The 17,432-nt window shown below is 42.3% G+C and overlaps 1 protein-coding gene across 1 annotated transcript in view; it reads right to left on the bottom strand.

The window, feature by feature from the left end:
* Window positions 1–659: 659 nt before the first annotated feature.
* TBX22 (T-box transcription factor 22) overlaps window positions 660–17,432 on the bottom strand; it is a 30,420-nt gene continuing 13,647 nt past the window's right edge. Inside the window, exons 4-8 of the mRNA XM_060756309.2 lie at window positions 15,663–15,837; window positions 14,023–14,187; window positions 12,633–12,697; window positions 8,838–8,923; window positions 660–3,737 (exon numbers count right to left, since the gene is read on the bottom strand). Of these exons, the coding sequence (XP_060612292.2) occupies window positions 3,124–3,737; window positions 8,838–8,923; window positions 12,633–12,697; window positions 14,023–14,187; window positions 15,663–15,837 (1,105 nt within the window). The 3' untranslated portion in view covers window positions 660–3,123. The remainder of the gene's footprint in view (window positions 3,738–8,837; window positions 8,924–12,632; window positions 12,698–14,022; window positions 14,188–15,662; window positions 15,838–17,432) is intronic.

Here is a 17,432-nt window from a genome sequence, read left to right as displayed (position 1 = left end):
TGTTGGTCTTCAGTCCTGCTGACACAAGGGTTTAACCCATTGCATCACTGGGAGCTTCTGCGTAGTACTATCACAACAGAGCCCTTCTGGAGATTTTACACTGCGTTGAAATAATGTAGGATCTTGGCCATGGCACTTCTTGATGTTACTGATATAGCATTAATATGGAGCAGGAAGAGAGCAAGAACAATATATTTACGGTAAGTGCTTTACTGAGACAAGAAGCAATCAGAGGCAGAAGTGGGGAGACGCAAAAGCACCAGTCCTTGAGCAAGTCCATGAAATCAATTTTGAGTACAAAAAGATGTTCTTCGATACAACCCTTGGAGGAAAAAGCAAGGTACAGAGTTCGGTGACAATAACATTCTCAGACCACTCTCCGTTCCAGCAATCTTGTAATGCTAAAATCCTGCTACAAAGTGCAAATCTGAAACAGGCAAAATTTTACATTGAATCCAGATCTTTTCAAATGACCAAATAAATTAGCCATTGTGTCTTTTTCTCTCACACATGTATCATGTCTTTACTTTGGGTGGCTCCGTTCATCTATCTATTACAATGTCAGAGTGATGCTTAAGAAGGTAGCTTGGGCACATTTTGAGGGAGACTCTTTGGAGCAAAATAATCTGTATGGTTCCTCCCCCCCCCCCCCCCCCCGGCTTTTTTAAGCCTGGCCATGCCCCAAAGAGAATATTTGTGTGATATATATCACTATATCATTTACATTGCCCATTTGGGGCTGGGAGATTATCCTTTCACTCCAGTTCACTGTCATACGGAGGCTGATTTCGTGTATGGCACATGTATGCAGCATAACAGTTCTGTATGTGCATGTGGACCTACACTGTTCCCAACAATCCTCTCAACTCAGTGTTAGTTCCAGTAACCACTGATTAGGGAAATCAGAGAATGGCTGCATCGCCTGCCGAAACGTCCGGAGAAGCATACCAATGTCCAGTAGGTCTGTGTGATATGCAAAGGATCTATTCTAGGACTTTCATGTAATATGATTTTGGGGTATACACTAGAACCCTATTTTTCTTGCTTGAAATAAACAAAGAAACCATAGAATTGTATAGGAAGACTTCCTGATGGTTAGAGAAGTGCTCTCTCTAGACCAGTGGTTCTCAACCTTTCTAATGCCACGACCCTTTAATACAGTTCCTCATGTTGTGGTGACCCCGAACCATAAAATTATTTTCATTATTTTATGTGACAATATTGTTCTTCAGACTACAGGCTGTTCCTGAGGTACAAATGACTCCTAGTTAAGAATGGGTCTGAGACAAGGGAAGTTCACTCCTAAAAGGGTTATCAAAGGAAAAAGTCTCTCCACTGAAGCTTTATCTCCAATCCTTGTTCCACTTTTGGAAAAGCCATTCCAGGGAGGCAGAGGATGTGGGGCTGAAGGAGGCGGCAGCACTACCCCTTTCAAGTGGCCGATTGACCCCCCCCCCAGGGGTCGCGACCTCCAGGTTGAGAACTGCTGCTCTAGACCTCCAGTGCAATTCTGTGGTCAACTTCAAGCCGGTGCAACTTTAAGTGAAAGTTGGGCATAAAATGGTGCTGGAGGCCTCAAAAGAACCGTTATCTAGGCATCATTCGGTCCTCCAGAGGTATTTTATGTTATGGAAACTTCTTCACATATAAACAAAACCACGTTTGAGCGGCTCACATAATAAGCAGGCCTAGTGTTTGGTGTAATCATAGCCAGATACAGAATGATTGCACCATCCATTGAGACAGATGCCTACAACGTTCTCAGCAGATGATGTCATAAGCAGATGATGACCATAGCCAGATGCTTCTCTCATTCTCTCTACTAACAAAGGAGTGACCACAGGGAGCAGCTATTGCAGTGACATGAGGGATAAGTCATTGCAGAGGAATGGATCTGTGTCTTCACATGTCATTAAAAGGATGCCAGCTTCAATGCCACAGAACAATGCCATGTCTCAGGCATGATGGTGGACACAAAGTAGTGCTGGTGTATATGCAGGGAGAGCCTCCTGTTGCTGCTCTTCATCTGCTAGTGAGGAATTCTTTTCCTAAGAATCTGTGAAAGAGCTTTGAATCTCCAAAAGCACATTTGGCAAAATCTTGAACACATACATGCACAAAACTACACACATGGCTACAACCAATGTTTCATGTTAGCATATTTCTGCTCATGTAACAGGACTTCCCCTTTCTCTGCACAAACTCCTTATGAACATTTCTGTTTCTTCTCCAGAGTTTCCTTAATATTCCAGGGGTGGTCTGAATGGGTGTAAACACACATCTGTGGAGCAAATGGAGTCCATTATCACCAGGGCGGTGAATCTGGGGTGAGTCTGAACATTAAAAGTACTACCCAGGAGGTGATGAGCCTCTTGAAGGAAAGGTTACACCGGGGATGTGGCTGTGGAGGATTAAAATGTGGGCTTTATCCCATGATATTTTCCTTCAGTCCCCAAATATCTACCATGACAGCACCTTTAGATGCAAGAGTTTAGGCATTCAAAGAAAAGAGTCAGGGCAAATGACCAAAGGAATGAGGACACAGAAAATAGAAGAGTCATAGGAAAGAATGATTTACAAAGCTTCATTCACTGTAAAGCTAGAAATTTGAAGACTGAAGGGAAACTTCTTAGGAGGGATCTTTCCTATGAGGATCGTGTCCTGATTTTGCCATTCACCATTGCTACTCCTCTTGGTTTTTGGTACATTGGAGGGCTTCTTAAAAATTCAAATGGAAACTCATAGCAGATTCATTGACATGGAAACTTATCAGCAAACTTGGTGTTATAGAAGTAGGAGAACCCATTAATTTTGCAAGTGGAAAGAATGGCAACTGTTGCATACAGCTGTCTATGTCATCAACATGGATACAAAGTGGATAAATCGAAAAAGCTCTTTTATCTAGGTAAAGGTAAAAGTTTCCCCTGACATTAAGTCCAGCCGTGTCCGACTCTGGGGGTTGGTGCTCATCTTCATTTCTAAGCCGAAGAGCTGTCATTGTCCATAGACACCTCCAAGGTCATGTGGCTGGCATGACTGCATGAAGTGCCTAGTCCTTCATATTATGAATGTTCCTTAACTAGCAATCCACTGGGCCTTTGTGAAAGGTCCAAGCCATGGCCACTAAAGGCAGTGGTTACTTGTGGAAGACCACGGAGCATGGCTACACCTGCTTTCTCGGAACGAGGACGGGATGCTGTCATTGACTTTGAAGTGACTCGCTGAATGCATCAGTCTAGAAGGCATCGAGAAGTTGTACCCATAGAAGCCATACGGAGGATGTAAAGCACAGTTCAGAGCTTCTTGGGCAACAGGACCTGACGACAAAATGTTCCCAGGTGTGTGTAAACCATACAACATATGGCTTGCAGTGCCGGGCCCTTGGGAACTTGGTCTGTTTATGTCGTCCGTTTTGCCACTTTTGACGTTGGCTATGCTCAGAGAAGACAACGTGGGCACCTCCACCATGAAGTGTGGCAAAAGAGAAGGGCTGCTGGTGTTGCCCAGCTTGTGGTGGCTCGGGAACATCAGTGACTGCTGTCTCAAGAGGCTGGCTGGACAAATCTTGTAGCAGAGAGGCAAGCCAAAATGATGGAAGTAGGAGTCGGGGCAGGAGACGCCAAGGCTGGCTGCGGAGAGATGGAATGCCGGAGGAGAACAGGAGGAGGAAAGGAGAGCGCTGAGGGGAGATGGAGTGCCTCCAGTGGGTGTCACAGGGGAAGAGCCAGGGCTTCCACCTAGAAGAAAGGAAGGAAAATGTTGACATAACAAAAGACAATGCTGGAATGATGACTTTAGTGTGACAAAATGGAAATAATGTGTTGATCAGCCCACACACTGCCTTGCTAGAGAAAGAAAATATGCCACACAGATGAACAGTAAATAACAAGCCGTTTACTCTTCGTAGCCCAGAATAACATATTTACAATCATGTAATCAGTGGCATCGACTCACATATTGTCCTTTTATGGGAGATTTAAAATAGTATTTCTTTGTCCTTGTGGAGAATCTCCCTGTAGCAGCCAATGAGGCAAGAGCACACTCCAAACTCTGTCTCTCTCCGTTTCTTTCTGCTTTTCTCAGTATGTCTCTGCTAGCACCTGCATAGCTCAAACCTGTAAAATGTAACAGTATCCAAAAGTCCCAGGCTCAGCCATCTTCCCGGGCATGGCCCAACCAATCAGCTTCATGCATCTTATTTTACAGTTAACTGATTTCTTACATGCTCTAACATTTAGGATGCCCTGGATCACCCAATATAAAGAACAGCTCTCTCTACAGCTGCTTCAATTGTGCTTTTCCTACATGTCATGGGATGGCCTGTGTGGTCTCTTCCAACTCAATGATTCTAGGTGTGTATAAACTATGAAAGGGCTCCACCTATTAATAAACAACCCTTTCCATCTAAGCCAGGCATTGGCTTTCCTCAATGAGAAAGGCTGGAAAGACTTTGGTTGACAATGAAGGACTCCTCCATGCAATTTCCATGCAAATCGTGGCATCAAAACAAGTATTTTCTTCACTACTGCTCTCTCTATGTCTTTTATTAGGATCAAGGGTCTTTCATGTCATTTTCACAATGGCAAAAGAGTGAGGTCAGTTATGTAAAAGCAGTAATTCTCAACCCCTTAACAAAGTTCCTTATGTTGTGATGGCCCCCAACCATAACATTATTTTCGTTGCTACTTAATAACTGTAATTTTGCTACAGATATGAATCGTAAAGTAAATATCTGATATGTAGGATGTATTTTCATTCACTGAACCACATTTGGCACAAATACCCAATACGCCCAAATTTAAATACTGGGGTTGAGGGATTGATTTTGTCATTTGGGAGTTGTAGTTGCTGGGATTTATAGTTCACCTACAATCAAGGAGGATTCTGAACTCCTCCAATGATGGAATTGGACCAAACTTGGCAAACTGAACTGAAAATACTGGAAGGGTTTGGTGGGCACTGACCTTGAGTTTTGGAGTTGTAGTTCACCTACATTCAGAGAGCTCTGTGGACTCAAACAATGATTGGTCTGGACCAAATTTGGCATGAATACTCAATATGCCCAAATGTGAACGCCAGTGGAGTTTGAGGAAAATAGACCTTGACATTTGGGAGTTGTAGTTTCTGGGATTTATAGTTCACCTACAATCAAAGAGCATTCTGAACTCCACCAACAATAGAATTGGGCCAAACTTCTCATACAGAACCCCTATGACCAACAGAAAATACTGCGTTTTCTGATGGTCTTTGGTGACCCCTCTGACATCCCCTCACAACCCACCCAGGGGTCCCAAACAGTGTGCTAAATGAGCATGAGGGTTCCAAGATCATCTAAGAGTTTCACAACTGGATGAGGAACATAACCTGGATATCCTATGTCCTGGCCGAACATGCTAACCATTATGGAAACTAAATTATACTCTTGCTTCTGCTAACCCTATTGATCTTCAGTTCCGCAGTTCAAGAGATCTGCACTTCAAGAATGTTCCAGTCATATGTTGTTGGGCCCTTGATTATATCACAAGAGGGTTGGGCAAACTGTAGCATGCAAAACTGGACCCCATATTTGTGTCTCCTGAACCTCTATATTGGTCTTCCTGAAGTTCCCACTCCTTTTGTAAAATTGTCTGTTTCCTGGGCAATATTTGCCGTAAACTATACGTGAAAATACACAAAAAATCCTTCACCCACCCAAAATTACTACAGGTCCTTGTCCTTCTTTTTTGTCTGCATTCCCTCTCAAAATGACAGAAGGAAGAGATGCAATGTCACTTCCTATTTACATTTTGAGAAGAACTGCAGAGAAAGAAGAGGAAAGTGAATGGAGGAGAAAGAAACCTGGATATTTTAAGAACGGTTGAAAAACATAGGATTCATTTGGATATTCCTGGCCAAGTCACGCATTTGTCAACGTGGGAATCTTCTATGGCAATTCTGTGTTTAAAACGAATGCTCTAATTGTTCCCTGGATTATTTTTCAAACATCTTACACATGGAGCAGAGGAACTGCACGTTATGAAATAGGTAAAGGACTATAATGACTGTCTTGAAGTAGTATGAAAACAATTAGCCTAATTGCACTGGGTTTCTGACATGGCAGAAATGGTGAAACTATTTGACATTTCCATACAGATTCAGGAGAGGCAGCCAAACATTAAAATATGTTCTTTGACCTCCCCAACTGCATCTGTAAAAGCCATTCATATGGCATTCACACAAGCTTTGGAGAGGAATGAATGTGTCTTGCAATCACGCGTGCTTAATCGTCTCCTCCATAATATAAACCATGATATTTATCTAGGCTGCAAGCCTTGAGCAATTTAATTGATACATTAACGAGCTAAAGCTTTAGCCGAGCCAAAGCTCTGATTAATCAGGACAGCTGGGAACAAGTTTAAGATGGAGGATTCTCAAAGGGAAGACTGCCGGTGGCCTCCTTAAATGGACTGGCTCTAATGAATAAAAAACTTGAAAATATTGCTTTTCTCCATTTGCTCAGCAGACAGAATGATGTTATGATTATTTATTTATTTATTGATCGTGTCAGAAGCAAATTGAGGGTTGTAATACAGTTGCAATGTATTTAAAAACACAAACAAAGTTAAAAACTTGGCATTATACTAAATGTACAGGGTTAGTCAAAATGCATAGGCCAATAAGCCATTCAATTGAATGGCTTATTGGCCTATGCATTTTGACTAACCCTGTATTTGGAATGCCTCTGGTGTTCTTGTGCATGTGGCAGGGCTCAAGTTACATTATAGTCAGTGGTCAGTAGTTTGCTCTTCTCCACACTCGCATGTCGTGGGACTTCGCTTTGTAGCCCCATTTCTTAAGGTTGGCTCCACATCTCGTGGTGCCAGAGCGCAGTCTGTTCAGTGCCTTCCAAATCACCCAATCTTCTCTGTGCCCAGGAGGGAGTCTCTCATTCTGTCTCAGCCACTGATTGAGGTTCCGGATTTTAACCTGCCAGTTTTGGGCTCTCGCTTGCTGAGATGTTCCTGTGAGTATCTCTGTAGATCTTAAAAAGCTATTTCATGATTTAAGGTGTTGGCATGCTGGTTGATATCTGGACAGAGGATGGGCCAGAGATGTCACTGCCTTGGTCTTTTCATTACAGGCTGCTACTTTCTGACAGATGTCAGGTGGTGCAATACCAGCTAACAGTATAATTTCTCCAGTGGTGTAGGTCGTAGACATCCTGTGATAATGCAAATGTCTCATTAAGAGCCACATCCATGTTTTAATGTGATGCGATGTGTTCCACACTGGACATGTGTATTCAGTAGCAGAGTAGCAAAGCACAAGGGCAGATGTCTTCACTGTGTCTGGTTGTGATCCCCAGGTTGTGCCAGTCAGCTTTCGTATGATATTATTTCTAGCACCCACTTTTTGCTTGATTGTCAAGCAGTGCTCCTTAAAAATCAGAGCATGGTCCAGAGCGACTCCCAGATATGTTGGTGTGCTGCAATGTTCCAGTAGGATTCCTTCCCAGGTAATTCTCTGAGCTTGAGATGCTTGTCTTTTCTTAAGATGAAAAGCACACATCTGAATTTAGATGTATTAGGGATCAGTTGGTTTTCCCTGTGATAGGCAGTAAGAGCACCTAAAGTTTCAAAGAGCTTCTGTTCAACTATCTCAAAGCTCCCTGCTTGAGGGATTGATGGCATGATCGTTAGCATAGATTAAACTCACTGCCCCTTTTGGCAGTGGCTGGTCATTTGTGTAAATGTTAAGCATTGATGGAACAAGCATGCTCCCCTGAGGCAGGCCATTTTTCTGTTTTTGCTATCTGTTTCTCTGGCCCTGGAACTCAGCAAAAAAGCTCCTGTTTTGTAGTAGATTTCCTATGAAGCAAGTGAGGTGGTAGTCCTTTGTGATATAATAAAAAATTTCTCAGGAGATGGCAATGATTTACAGTGTCATAAGCTGCTGACAGATCTATGATGATTTTCCTTCTTAGACAAAGCAACCTGTCAAGATCTGCAAGAGAAAATTTCCCTCCCTTCCCCTTCCTTCTTTCCTTCAAAGCTGACATGCACATTGGAAAGACCTTTCTCAGTGGCTGCTCCTGTTGGAGGATTCTACTGGAGGATTTAGGGTTCAAAGATCTATCTATTTTTATTTGGTGCTTGAATTGTGTGGCCAAAGGATATTTGGAAGGTGATGTGCTGTACTTTTCCATCTTTCAATGGTGTTTCAAATGTGTTTTAAACTTCAGAGTGGAAACAGGTAACCATGGATAACAGTGAACTCTATTGAATGAATGACTTCTGTTGGAAGTTACCATCAAGAAATAGAAGCCAGGCGTATTGAAAACACTTCCACTTGCTGGAGAAATATATAAAATAAATTTGACAGTTTTTGATAGGAATAGTTTCTTTCTTTCTTTAAAGTACAGATTGAGCTCAGTTATAGGAGCCATGTATAAATATGTGAGAGGAAGCCACAGGGAGGAGGGAGCATGCTTGTTTTCTGCTTCCCTGGAGACTAGGACGCGGAACAATGGCTTCAAACTACAAGAGAGGAGATTCCATCAGAACATTAGGAAGAACTTCCTGACTGTGAGAGAGAGCTGTTCAGCAGTGGAACTCTCTGCCCTGGAGTGTGGTGGAGGCTCCTTCTTTGGAAGCTTTTAAACAGAGGCTGGATGGCCATCTGTCAGGGGTGATTTGAGTGCAATATTCCCGCTTCTAGGCAGGGGGTTGGACTGGATGGCCCATGAGGTCTCTTCCAACTCTAGGATTCTATGATTCTAGGAGGGGGTTAGGGTAAACATATTGACTGTGAAAGTTCAGCAACACCATCTTGGAAAACATTGCAAGATCAGTACTCACCTTGACTTTCTGCACCAAAGGACTTAAAATCCAGGGTAAGTGATGGTCTCCATGGATATGATTCCAGAAGTCCATCCAAGACTCCTCTACAAAGTGAAACCCAGACATTAGTTGAAGGTTTACATGCCATGACGTCTTGGCATTAAGACATGGCTCCAGGACAGAAGTCTCGATCCTCAGGTGAATCTACGCCAGTGGTTCCCAACCTTTTTTTGACCAGGGACCACTCTCCAACATTACAATTCAGTTTTTGGCCAAGTTTAGATTTGGTTGTGATTATTTGGGGTGTTGATTCAGAAAATTGCATGGGATAGACCACATCAGCTCTAGTTTCTGATACAGAACATATGCCATGCAGATCCAGTAGTCACCATCTGTTTGCCCACAGAAAACCATATTTAATAATCTAGAGCTGATGTGGTAGTAGTGATCTTTTGTGGGTAGTCAGCCTCTCCCCTCCCGCCTTCCCCTTTGCCTCAACACTATAAGAAGGTTTTGCGAGACTGGTTGCTCATGTTGCCATGTGGTTTTGAGGCAACAGTGTAGTAATGGTGAGGCCGCGGACCATATTTTTGTTCTTGTGGATCACTGGTGGTCCACAGACCACAGGTTGGGAACCACTGATCCACACTGTAGATTTGGTGCAGATTGAGATGCTTTCACTGTCATGACTCAATACTTTGGAACCCTAGGAGTTGAAGTTTGGTGAGGCACTAGCACGCTTTATAATAATAATAATAATAATAATAATAATAATAATAATAGCCAAGAACCTGATTTAATTGAAGTCAATAATCGGAAACTTCTCAAAGCACAGCAGACAAAGAGTCAGTACAAGAAAACTGCACTCCAAACCAGAGCTGACAGCTGGCACAACAAAGCATTGCATGGGCAGTTCCTTGAGAAGATTGAAGGAAAAATTGACAAGGAGAAGACCTGGTGATGGCTCACGAATGGAACCCTAAAGAAGGAGACAGAAGAAGGCCTGATTCTTGCAGTCCAGGAGCAAGCCATCAGAACCAATGCAATTAAGGCCAGGATCGAAAAATCAGCTGATGATCCAAAATGCAAACTGTGCAAGGAAGCTGATGAAACTATGGACCATATCCTCAGCTGCTGCAAGAAAATCACACAGACGGACTACAAACAAAGACACAACTCTGTGGCCCAAATGATTCACTGGAACTTATGTCACAAGGACCACCTACCAGCAGCCAAGAATTGGTGGGCTCATAAACCCGTAAAGATCGTGGAAAATGAACATGCAAAAATACTGTGGGACTTTTGAATCCAGACTGACAAAGTTTTGGAACACAACACGCCAGACATCACGATTGTGGAAAAGAAAAAAGTCTGGATTATTGATGTCGCCATACCAGGTGACAGTCGCATTGAGGAAAAACAACAGGAAAAACTCAGCCGCTATCAAGACCTCAAAATCGAACTGCAAAGGCTCTGGCATCAACCAGTACAGGTGGTCCCAGTGGTCATCGGTACACTGGGTGCCGTGCCAAAAGATCTCAGCCGGCATTAGGAAACAATAAACATCGACAAAGTATTGTCGAAGGCTTTCATGGCCGGAATCACTGGGTTGTTGTAGGTTTTCCGGGCTATATGACCATGTTCTAGAGGCATTTTCTCCTGATAGGTAGGTAGGTAGGTAGGTAGATAGATAGATAGATAGATAGATAGATAGATAGATGCAGGCAAAATGTCAGGAGAAAATGCCTCTAGAACATGGCCATATAGCCTGGAAAACCTACAACAACCCAACATTGACAAAAATCATGATCTGTCAACTGCAAAAGGCCACCTGACTTGGATGTGCACGCATCATTCGAAAATACATCACACAGTTCTACATGCTTGGGAAGTATTCAACTTGTGATTTTGTGATACAAAATCCAGCATATAGATCTCGTTTGCTGTGACATACTGTGCTTTTGTGTCAATAATAATAGTGATAATAATAATAATAATAATAATAATAATCTTTTAATACCCCGCCACTATCTCCCCAATGGGGACTCGGGTTGGCTTACATGAGGCCAAGCCCAACAACGCAATACAATAAATGAAATCAAAACACAAACAACAACATAATAAATTACCTAAAACATAAGAATACAGCAAACAATATAAAATTACAATAAAATCATTCATAACACAGTAACAGTGAGCGGGCTGCATGTACAGAACAAAATACTAAAGCTAAAAACACGAGGTGAGATAGAGATGGAGCAGATTATTTGTGAGGGAGAAACTCTTCAGGAATGGGGTCGAGAAGGGCCTTCGTTCAGGAGAGGAGGAGGTGTACTCTAAGGACAAATGTTGAGGGATAACAGCAATATTAGGTTGCATGGTTAATCTCCAAAAGCGCAAAGGAAGAGCCAGGTTTTGAGTCTTCTTAAAACTTTCTAAATTGGGGGCTCACCTAATCTCACCAGGCAATGTATTCCATAGTGGGGGAGCCACTGAGGAGAAAGCTCTCTCCCTTATTCCCAAAAGGCGGGCCTGAGATAACAGCAGGGGTGAAAGGAGAGCAGGTTCATGGAGGGAGATACAGTCACAAAGGTAGGCAGGTCCCAAACCATTTAGGGCAGTGGTTCTCAACCTTCCTAATGCTGTGACCCCTTAATACAGTGCTTCATGTTGTGGTGACCCCCAACCATAAAATTATTTTCATTGCTACTTCATAACTGTAATGTTACTACTGTTATGAATCGTAATGTAAATATCTGATATGCAGGGTGTACTTTCATTCACTGGGAAAAATTTGGCACAAATACCCAATATGCCTGAATTTGAATACTGGTAGAGTTGGGCGGGATTAATTTGGTCATTTGGGAGTTGTAGTTGCAGGGATTTATAGTTCATCTACAATCAAAGAGCATTCTTAACTCCACCAACAATGAGATTGAACCAAGCTTGGCACACAGAACTCCCCATGACCAACAGAAAATACTGGAAGGGTTTAGTGGGCATTGACCTTGAGTTTTGGAGTTATAGTTCACCTACATCTAGAGCACTGTGGACTTCAACAGTGATAGCTCTGGACCAAATCTGGCACAAATACTCAATATGCCCAAATGTAAACACTGGTGGAATTTAGGGGAAATAGACCTTGACATTTGGGAGCTGTAGTTGCTGGGATTTATAGTTCACCTACAATCAAAGAGCATTCTGAACCCCACCAGTGATAGAATTGGACCAAACTTCCCACACAGAACCACCATGACCAGCAGAAAATACTGTGTTTTCTAATGGTCTTTGGTGACCCCTCTGGCAACTCCTCGTGACCCCCCCAGGGGTTCCGACCCCCAGGTTGAGAAACACTGATTTAGGGCTTTATAGGTGATGACCTGTACCTTGAATTGGGACCGGAAAATAAATGGCAGCCATAGGAGCTCCTTAAACAGGGTTGTCCACTTCCTGTAATTCGCTTTGGCAGAAAAGGCAAAAATCCTTTAAAAACTACAACTCCCAGGATTCCATAGCATTGAGAGATGACAGCAAAAGTTGTGTTGAACAGCATTATTTCTACAATAGTTCAGGCAATAATTTATTTTTTAACACAGGCGCTTACACTGCATTTTAAACAGAAATGCGTTATCTAAGCTGTTGCAAAATGTAAATGCAATATCTAAACAAAAGAAGTTGGTGCTTCCTTCTGAAGTACTGTATTTACTTATACGCTAACATAATCTATCAATAGTAGACTAAAAGGAATCTACCTAAACAGTAAATATGTCTTTAAGCAGCCAATAACCAAACGGATAAAATAGCCATCCTTACCTGTTTCTTCCAGGGTCTCTGAATCCTTTTGCAAAGGGATTCCGGTCTATCTTGAGTTTTGTTATCTATGAGAAGTTTGCAACCAAAGGAAAAAGGGAAAAAAATATTGTGATCATGACAAGCTAGAATTTATGGGGGAAATATTGTATACAACAACAACACACTCTATGTGGGCTTGTCTTTGAAGACAATTTGGAAGCTTCAAATAGTCCAATGAGAGGCAGCCAGGCTAATAACTAGGGCGGCATACAGGGAGCACACAACTCCCATGTTACGTCTGCTCTACTGGCTGCCTGTTTGCTACCAGACATAATTCAAAGTTGGCCTACAGAGCCCTAAACAGCCACGGCCCAGTTTACCTGTCTATATGCATTTCCCTTTGTGAACCACAGCAAAGACTAAGATCTTCTGTGGAGGTCCTGCTCTTGGTCCCGCTACCAATGCAGACACATTTGGTGGGGATGAGAGAGAAGGCCTTCTCAGTGATAGCCCCCCAACTATGGAAGTCCCTTCCTGGTGAGATTAGATCAGCCCTCTCCCTCCTGCCCCCAGCTTACCTATCCAAACATATCTCTCCTTATGAACCATCTAGGACTTTAAGATCATCTGGGGAGGCCCTGCTCTTGATCCTGCCTTTCTTGCAGATGCGTTTGGAGGGGATGAGAGACAGGGCCTTCTCAGTGGTGGCCCCTCAGCTATGGAATGCCCTCCCCAGGGATATAAGATCAGCTCCCTCCCTTCTAACATTCTGCAAAATGGTTAAGACCTGGCTCTTCAAGCAAGCTTTTTCTACTGGAGCATAATTAGACATAAACGAATATATGGAATGACTGACGATGCAACTGGACAACGATTTTAGTAAGAAGATGCCAAGGATCTTGTTTTTACAGATATATTTGCTATTTATATTACATTTTAAATGTTGAATTGTTTTTATAATTGTTTTAACTGTATTTTAATATTTGTTATGGCATCGAATCGCTGCCGACTGTGAACCGCTGTGAGTCGCCTCTGACCGAGAAAGGCGGTATACAAATGCGGTAAATAAATAAATAAAGATGGTAAAAACCTGGTTGTGGGACAAAGCCTTTGGAATAGTGCAATAAGGAAATAATAGGAAACCCACTCCGCTGACCAGAGCTGGCATGGTGTTTTGAGATGTTTTTAAACAATTCATTTTAAAGTACATATAACTGATTTTAGTGTTTGTGTATTTTTATAGTTATTTTATGTCCCGGCATGGAATGCTTGCCATATATATGTTGTGCTCCACCCTGAGTCCCCTTCGGGGTGAGAAGGGCAGAATATAAATATTTCAAATAAATAAATAATAAATAAAAGCAGGTCTTGGAAAACCAAACTCTATCCATGCACAATTTAAGAGATTTACCTGCTGGTTTTGGTAGGCAGTGACTGTGGTGAATTCTGTTTCCTTAAATGAAAAGGTCTGAACCCCTGTGGCTGGCAAAGACTGGATCTGGGAGAGATCGAATCGAGAATCCTGGACAATCACGTGGACCCGGGGCTTGTATTTATGCATAGATTGCAGAATTATCTATAAAGCAAAACAAACAAACAAACAAACAAAAACATTGCATCCACAACTTTACAAAACCCCACCAAAAACAGAATATAATGTCACTTGGTTCAGGGAGCAAAGAGTTTCCTATTTAATGCCATTTTAAATAGTTAAGAGCTATCTTAGAAACCTGGCCAATTGGGGTTTCCATGTCAATGGGTTGATGAATCCGTTCCTAGTTTTAGTTCAGACTTCCAAGGAAGTATCCTATCTAAGAAAATGGACCAAATAAGTCCAGCACCTTGGATAGCTCCTTTGAAAAGGAGAGCTCAAGCCAGAGTGACTTCAGTGCTGCCCTGACATAAAAGCTATGAGCCATCACTCTCTTTTTTGAGACAGCCCAAGCTAGAGAACATAGTCATAGTCCTCTTAATCTATGAACAAATCCAAGGGGAATGGTAATGGGACCTTTTTTTGCCATAGCAATATAAGAACATCCTCTCCTTGCTCCAAGAAAGGTTTAAAGAATTCAAGATGGGCCACACAACAATGGCAAAATGTGGCCCACCAATTGCATATCTCATAGCCACCCCTCCATATCCATGGGTTCTGTATCCACCAACCACAGCTTGAAAATACTTGGAAAAATAACCCACAAAGCACACATCTGAGAACTACATTGATGTGTAGATATGCCAATAGCCTCCCGCCATTTCATACATCCTCAGGATCTCTCCAACATATATTACCTGCCACGAGCCGCAAGGAGAGGTGGGTAGTATATATATTATTATATTTATGATTATGATTATTGTTGTTCATTCGTTCAGTCGTCTCCGACTCTTGGTGACCTCATGGACCAGCCCACGCCAGAGCTCCCTGTTGGCCGTCACCACCCCCAGCTCCTTCAAGGTGAGTCCAGTCACTTCAAGGATGCCATCCATCCATTATTAGGGATGCCATTTTACTACACTATTATATCTAATGTGAATTGAGCATCCAAAGATTTTGGTATCATGGGAGTAGGGGAAGAACTTGAAACTAAATATCAGAAAGAGTAAAAAAAAACTTTTTGCAACTTTATTTATTGTGTCAAACAATTTTATTGCATTTCTAACAGAACAAAACAAACAGACAAAACACAAAATTTGCAAGCTTGGTAGTTGATTAAATGTCCTTTTTTCAATATCTGGCCACTTGGAGTGCCTCTGGTGTTTTGCAAAAGAGAGATATTTATATCTATGTCTCTGTCTCTATATCTCCATCTCCCCCCTCCCTCCCTATTGTATATAGTTACCATATACACCCATGTCCTTGGAACCTCCAAACCTATTTAGAACCGGAAGAGATCCCCTTTCAACACTCTGAGAGGGTATTTGGGGGTTGTTGTTTTACATGGTGATCTTGGGGAGGGGGAGATAATGTAGCCTCCTCACCATCCATAGCAGCCCACCCTGGTCTAACATAGGGCCAACCCATCTAAGAAGCGCACCCCTCAAATGCACACATACATGCCCTTTGTCATCCATCTCATTGTTGGTCAGCTTAACCCGGTCGAAGCTGATGATCTGCCTCATCCAGGTCTCTCCGGAGCAGGGGGAGTCTGGGTGGATGTAAAGGCGAGGCGTGATGCAGGAGTGGTCAGTGTTCCCAGCCACCATCCACTGGGAGCTGTGGTAGACATACCTTCAAACCCAAACAAAAGCAGGGAAGTCAACAACAAGAAGGGAAGACAGGACAGGAGAGGGATGGAACATCGTAACATCTACACTGTAGAATGAATGCAGTTTGACACCACCTTAACTGCCACAACCTAATGGGCTCTATTGCTTGATGAGGAACCAATACCTTTTGGCAAAGAAGGCTATGGACCTTGTAAAACTACAACCCCCATGATTCCATAGTATTGAGCCATGGCAGTTCAAGGAATGCCCAACTGTTTTAAGGCTACAATACACGCATCATGACAGGCTTATTGTACCATGAGCTTCCATCGATTTCAGTCCATGCATTTATTGCTGTCGTTATTACTATATTTTTCCATTGAGTCAACACTGACATAGGTCAACTGTATTTCTTCAGTTCTAAGATGCACCCCCCCCCCCCAATATAAAAACTGGGTGCATCTTAGATGCACAGGCATATTTTACGGATTTTTGTTGGTGACGGAAGTACAGAAATTAGGGCACCCCTTACTATCGATGGTGTCTTATAATGGAAGAAATACGATATTTATTTATTATTTGCATCCTGCTTTTCCCTCTAAAAAAGAGACTCAATTCAGCTATAAGAATGAAAGGTTCTCCTCCACCCGAGGTAAAATAAGGTTAATAATAATAGTAATAACAACAACAATACTAATTTGCAAGGAAGCAAATGGAACAATAGATCACATCCTCAGCTGCTGCAAGAAGATTGTGCAGACAGACTACAAGCAGAGGCATAACACCGTTGCTAAGATGATTCATTGGAACTTGTGCTACAAACACCATCTGCCTGCGACAAAGAACTGGTGGGATCACAAGCCGGAAAAAGTTACAGAGAATGAACACATCACGCTACTGTAGGACTTCCGAATTGAGCTCCAAAACTCTGTCAGTCTGAATTCGGAAGTCCCAAATTTTTATTATTATTATTATTATTATTATTATTATTATTATTGGGTTGCTGTAAGTTTTCCGGGAAGCATTATCATGTTCCAGAAGCATTCTCTCCTGACATTTTGCCCACATCTATGGCAGGCATCCTCAAAGGTTGTGAGGTCAGTTGGAAAGTCTCACAACCTCTGAGGATGCCTGGCATAGATTTTGATGAAACGTCAGGAGAGAATGCTTCTGGAACATGACCATACATCCTGGAAAACTTACAGCAACCCAATAATAATAATAATAATAATAATAATAATAATAAATAATAAATAATATAATTAATTAATTAATTTGGGACTTCCAAATTCAGACTGACAGAGTTTTGGAGCTCAATACTTCTGACTTTGCGATTGAGTTAAAAAACAAAGTATGGATTGTCGATGTTGCAATCCAGGTGACAGCAGGATTGAAGAGAAACAACTGGAAAAGCTGGCACGATATGATGATTTAAAGATTGAACTGCAAGCCAGTCAAGGTGGTCCCAGTGGTTATCGGCACACTGGGTGCAGTACCTAAAGACCTTGGCCTGCACTTAAACACAATCGGTGTTGACAAAATTACCATCTGCCATCTGCAGAAGGCCACCTTACTGGGATCTGCACGCATTATTCACTGATACATCACATAGTCGTA

The sequence above is a fragment of the Anolis sagrei genome, chromosome 10, assembly GCF_037176765.1.
Source record: "Anolis sagrei isolate rAnoSag1 chromosome 10, rAnoSag1.mat, whole genome shotgun sequence".
NCBI lineage: Eukaryota > Metazoa > Chordata > Lepidosauria > Squamata > Dactyloidae > Anolis > Anolis sagrei.
Note: the sequence above shows the minus strand (reverse complement) of the source record. Positions and strands in the feature narration are given on the sequence as shown.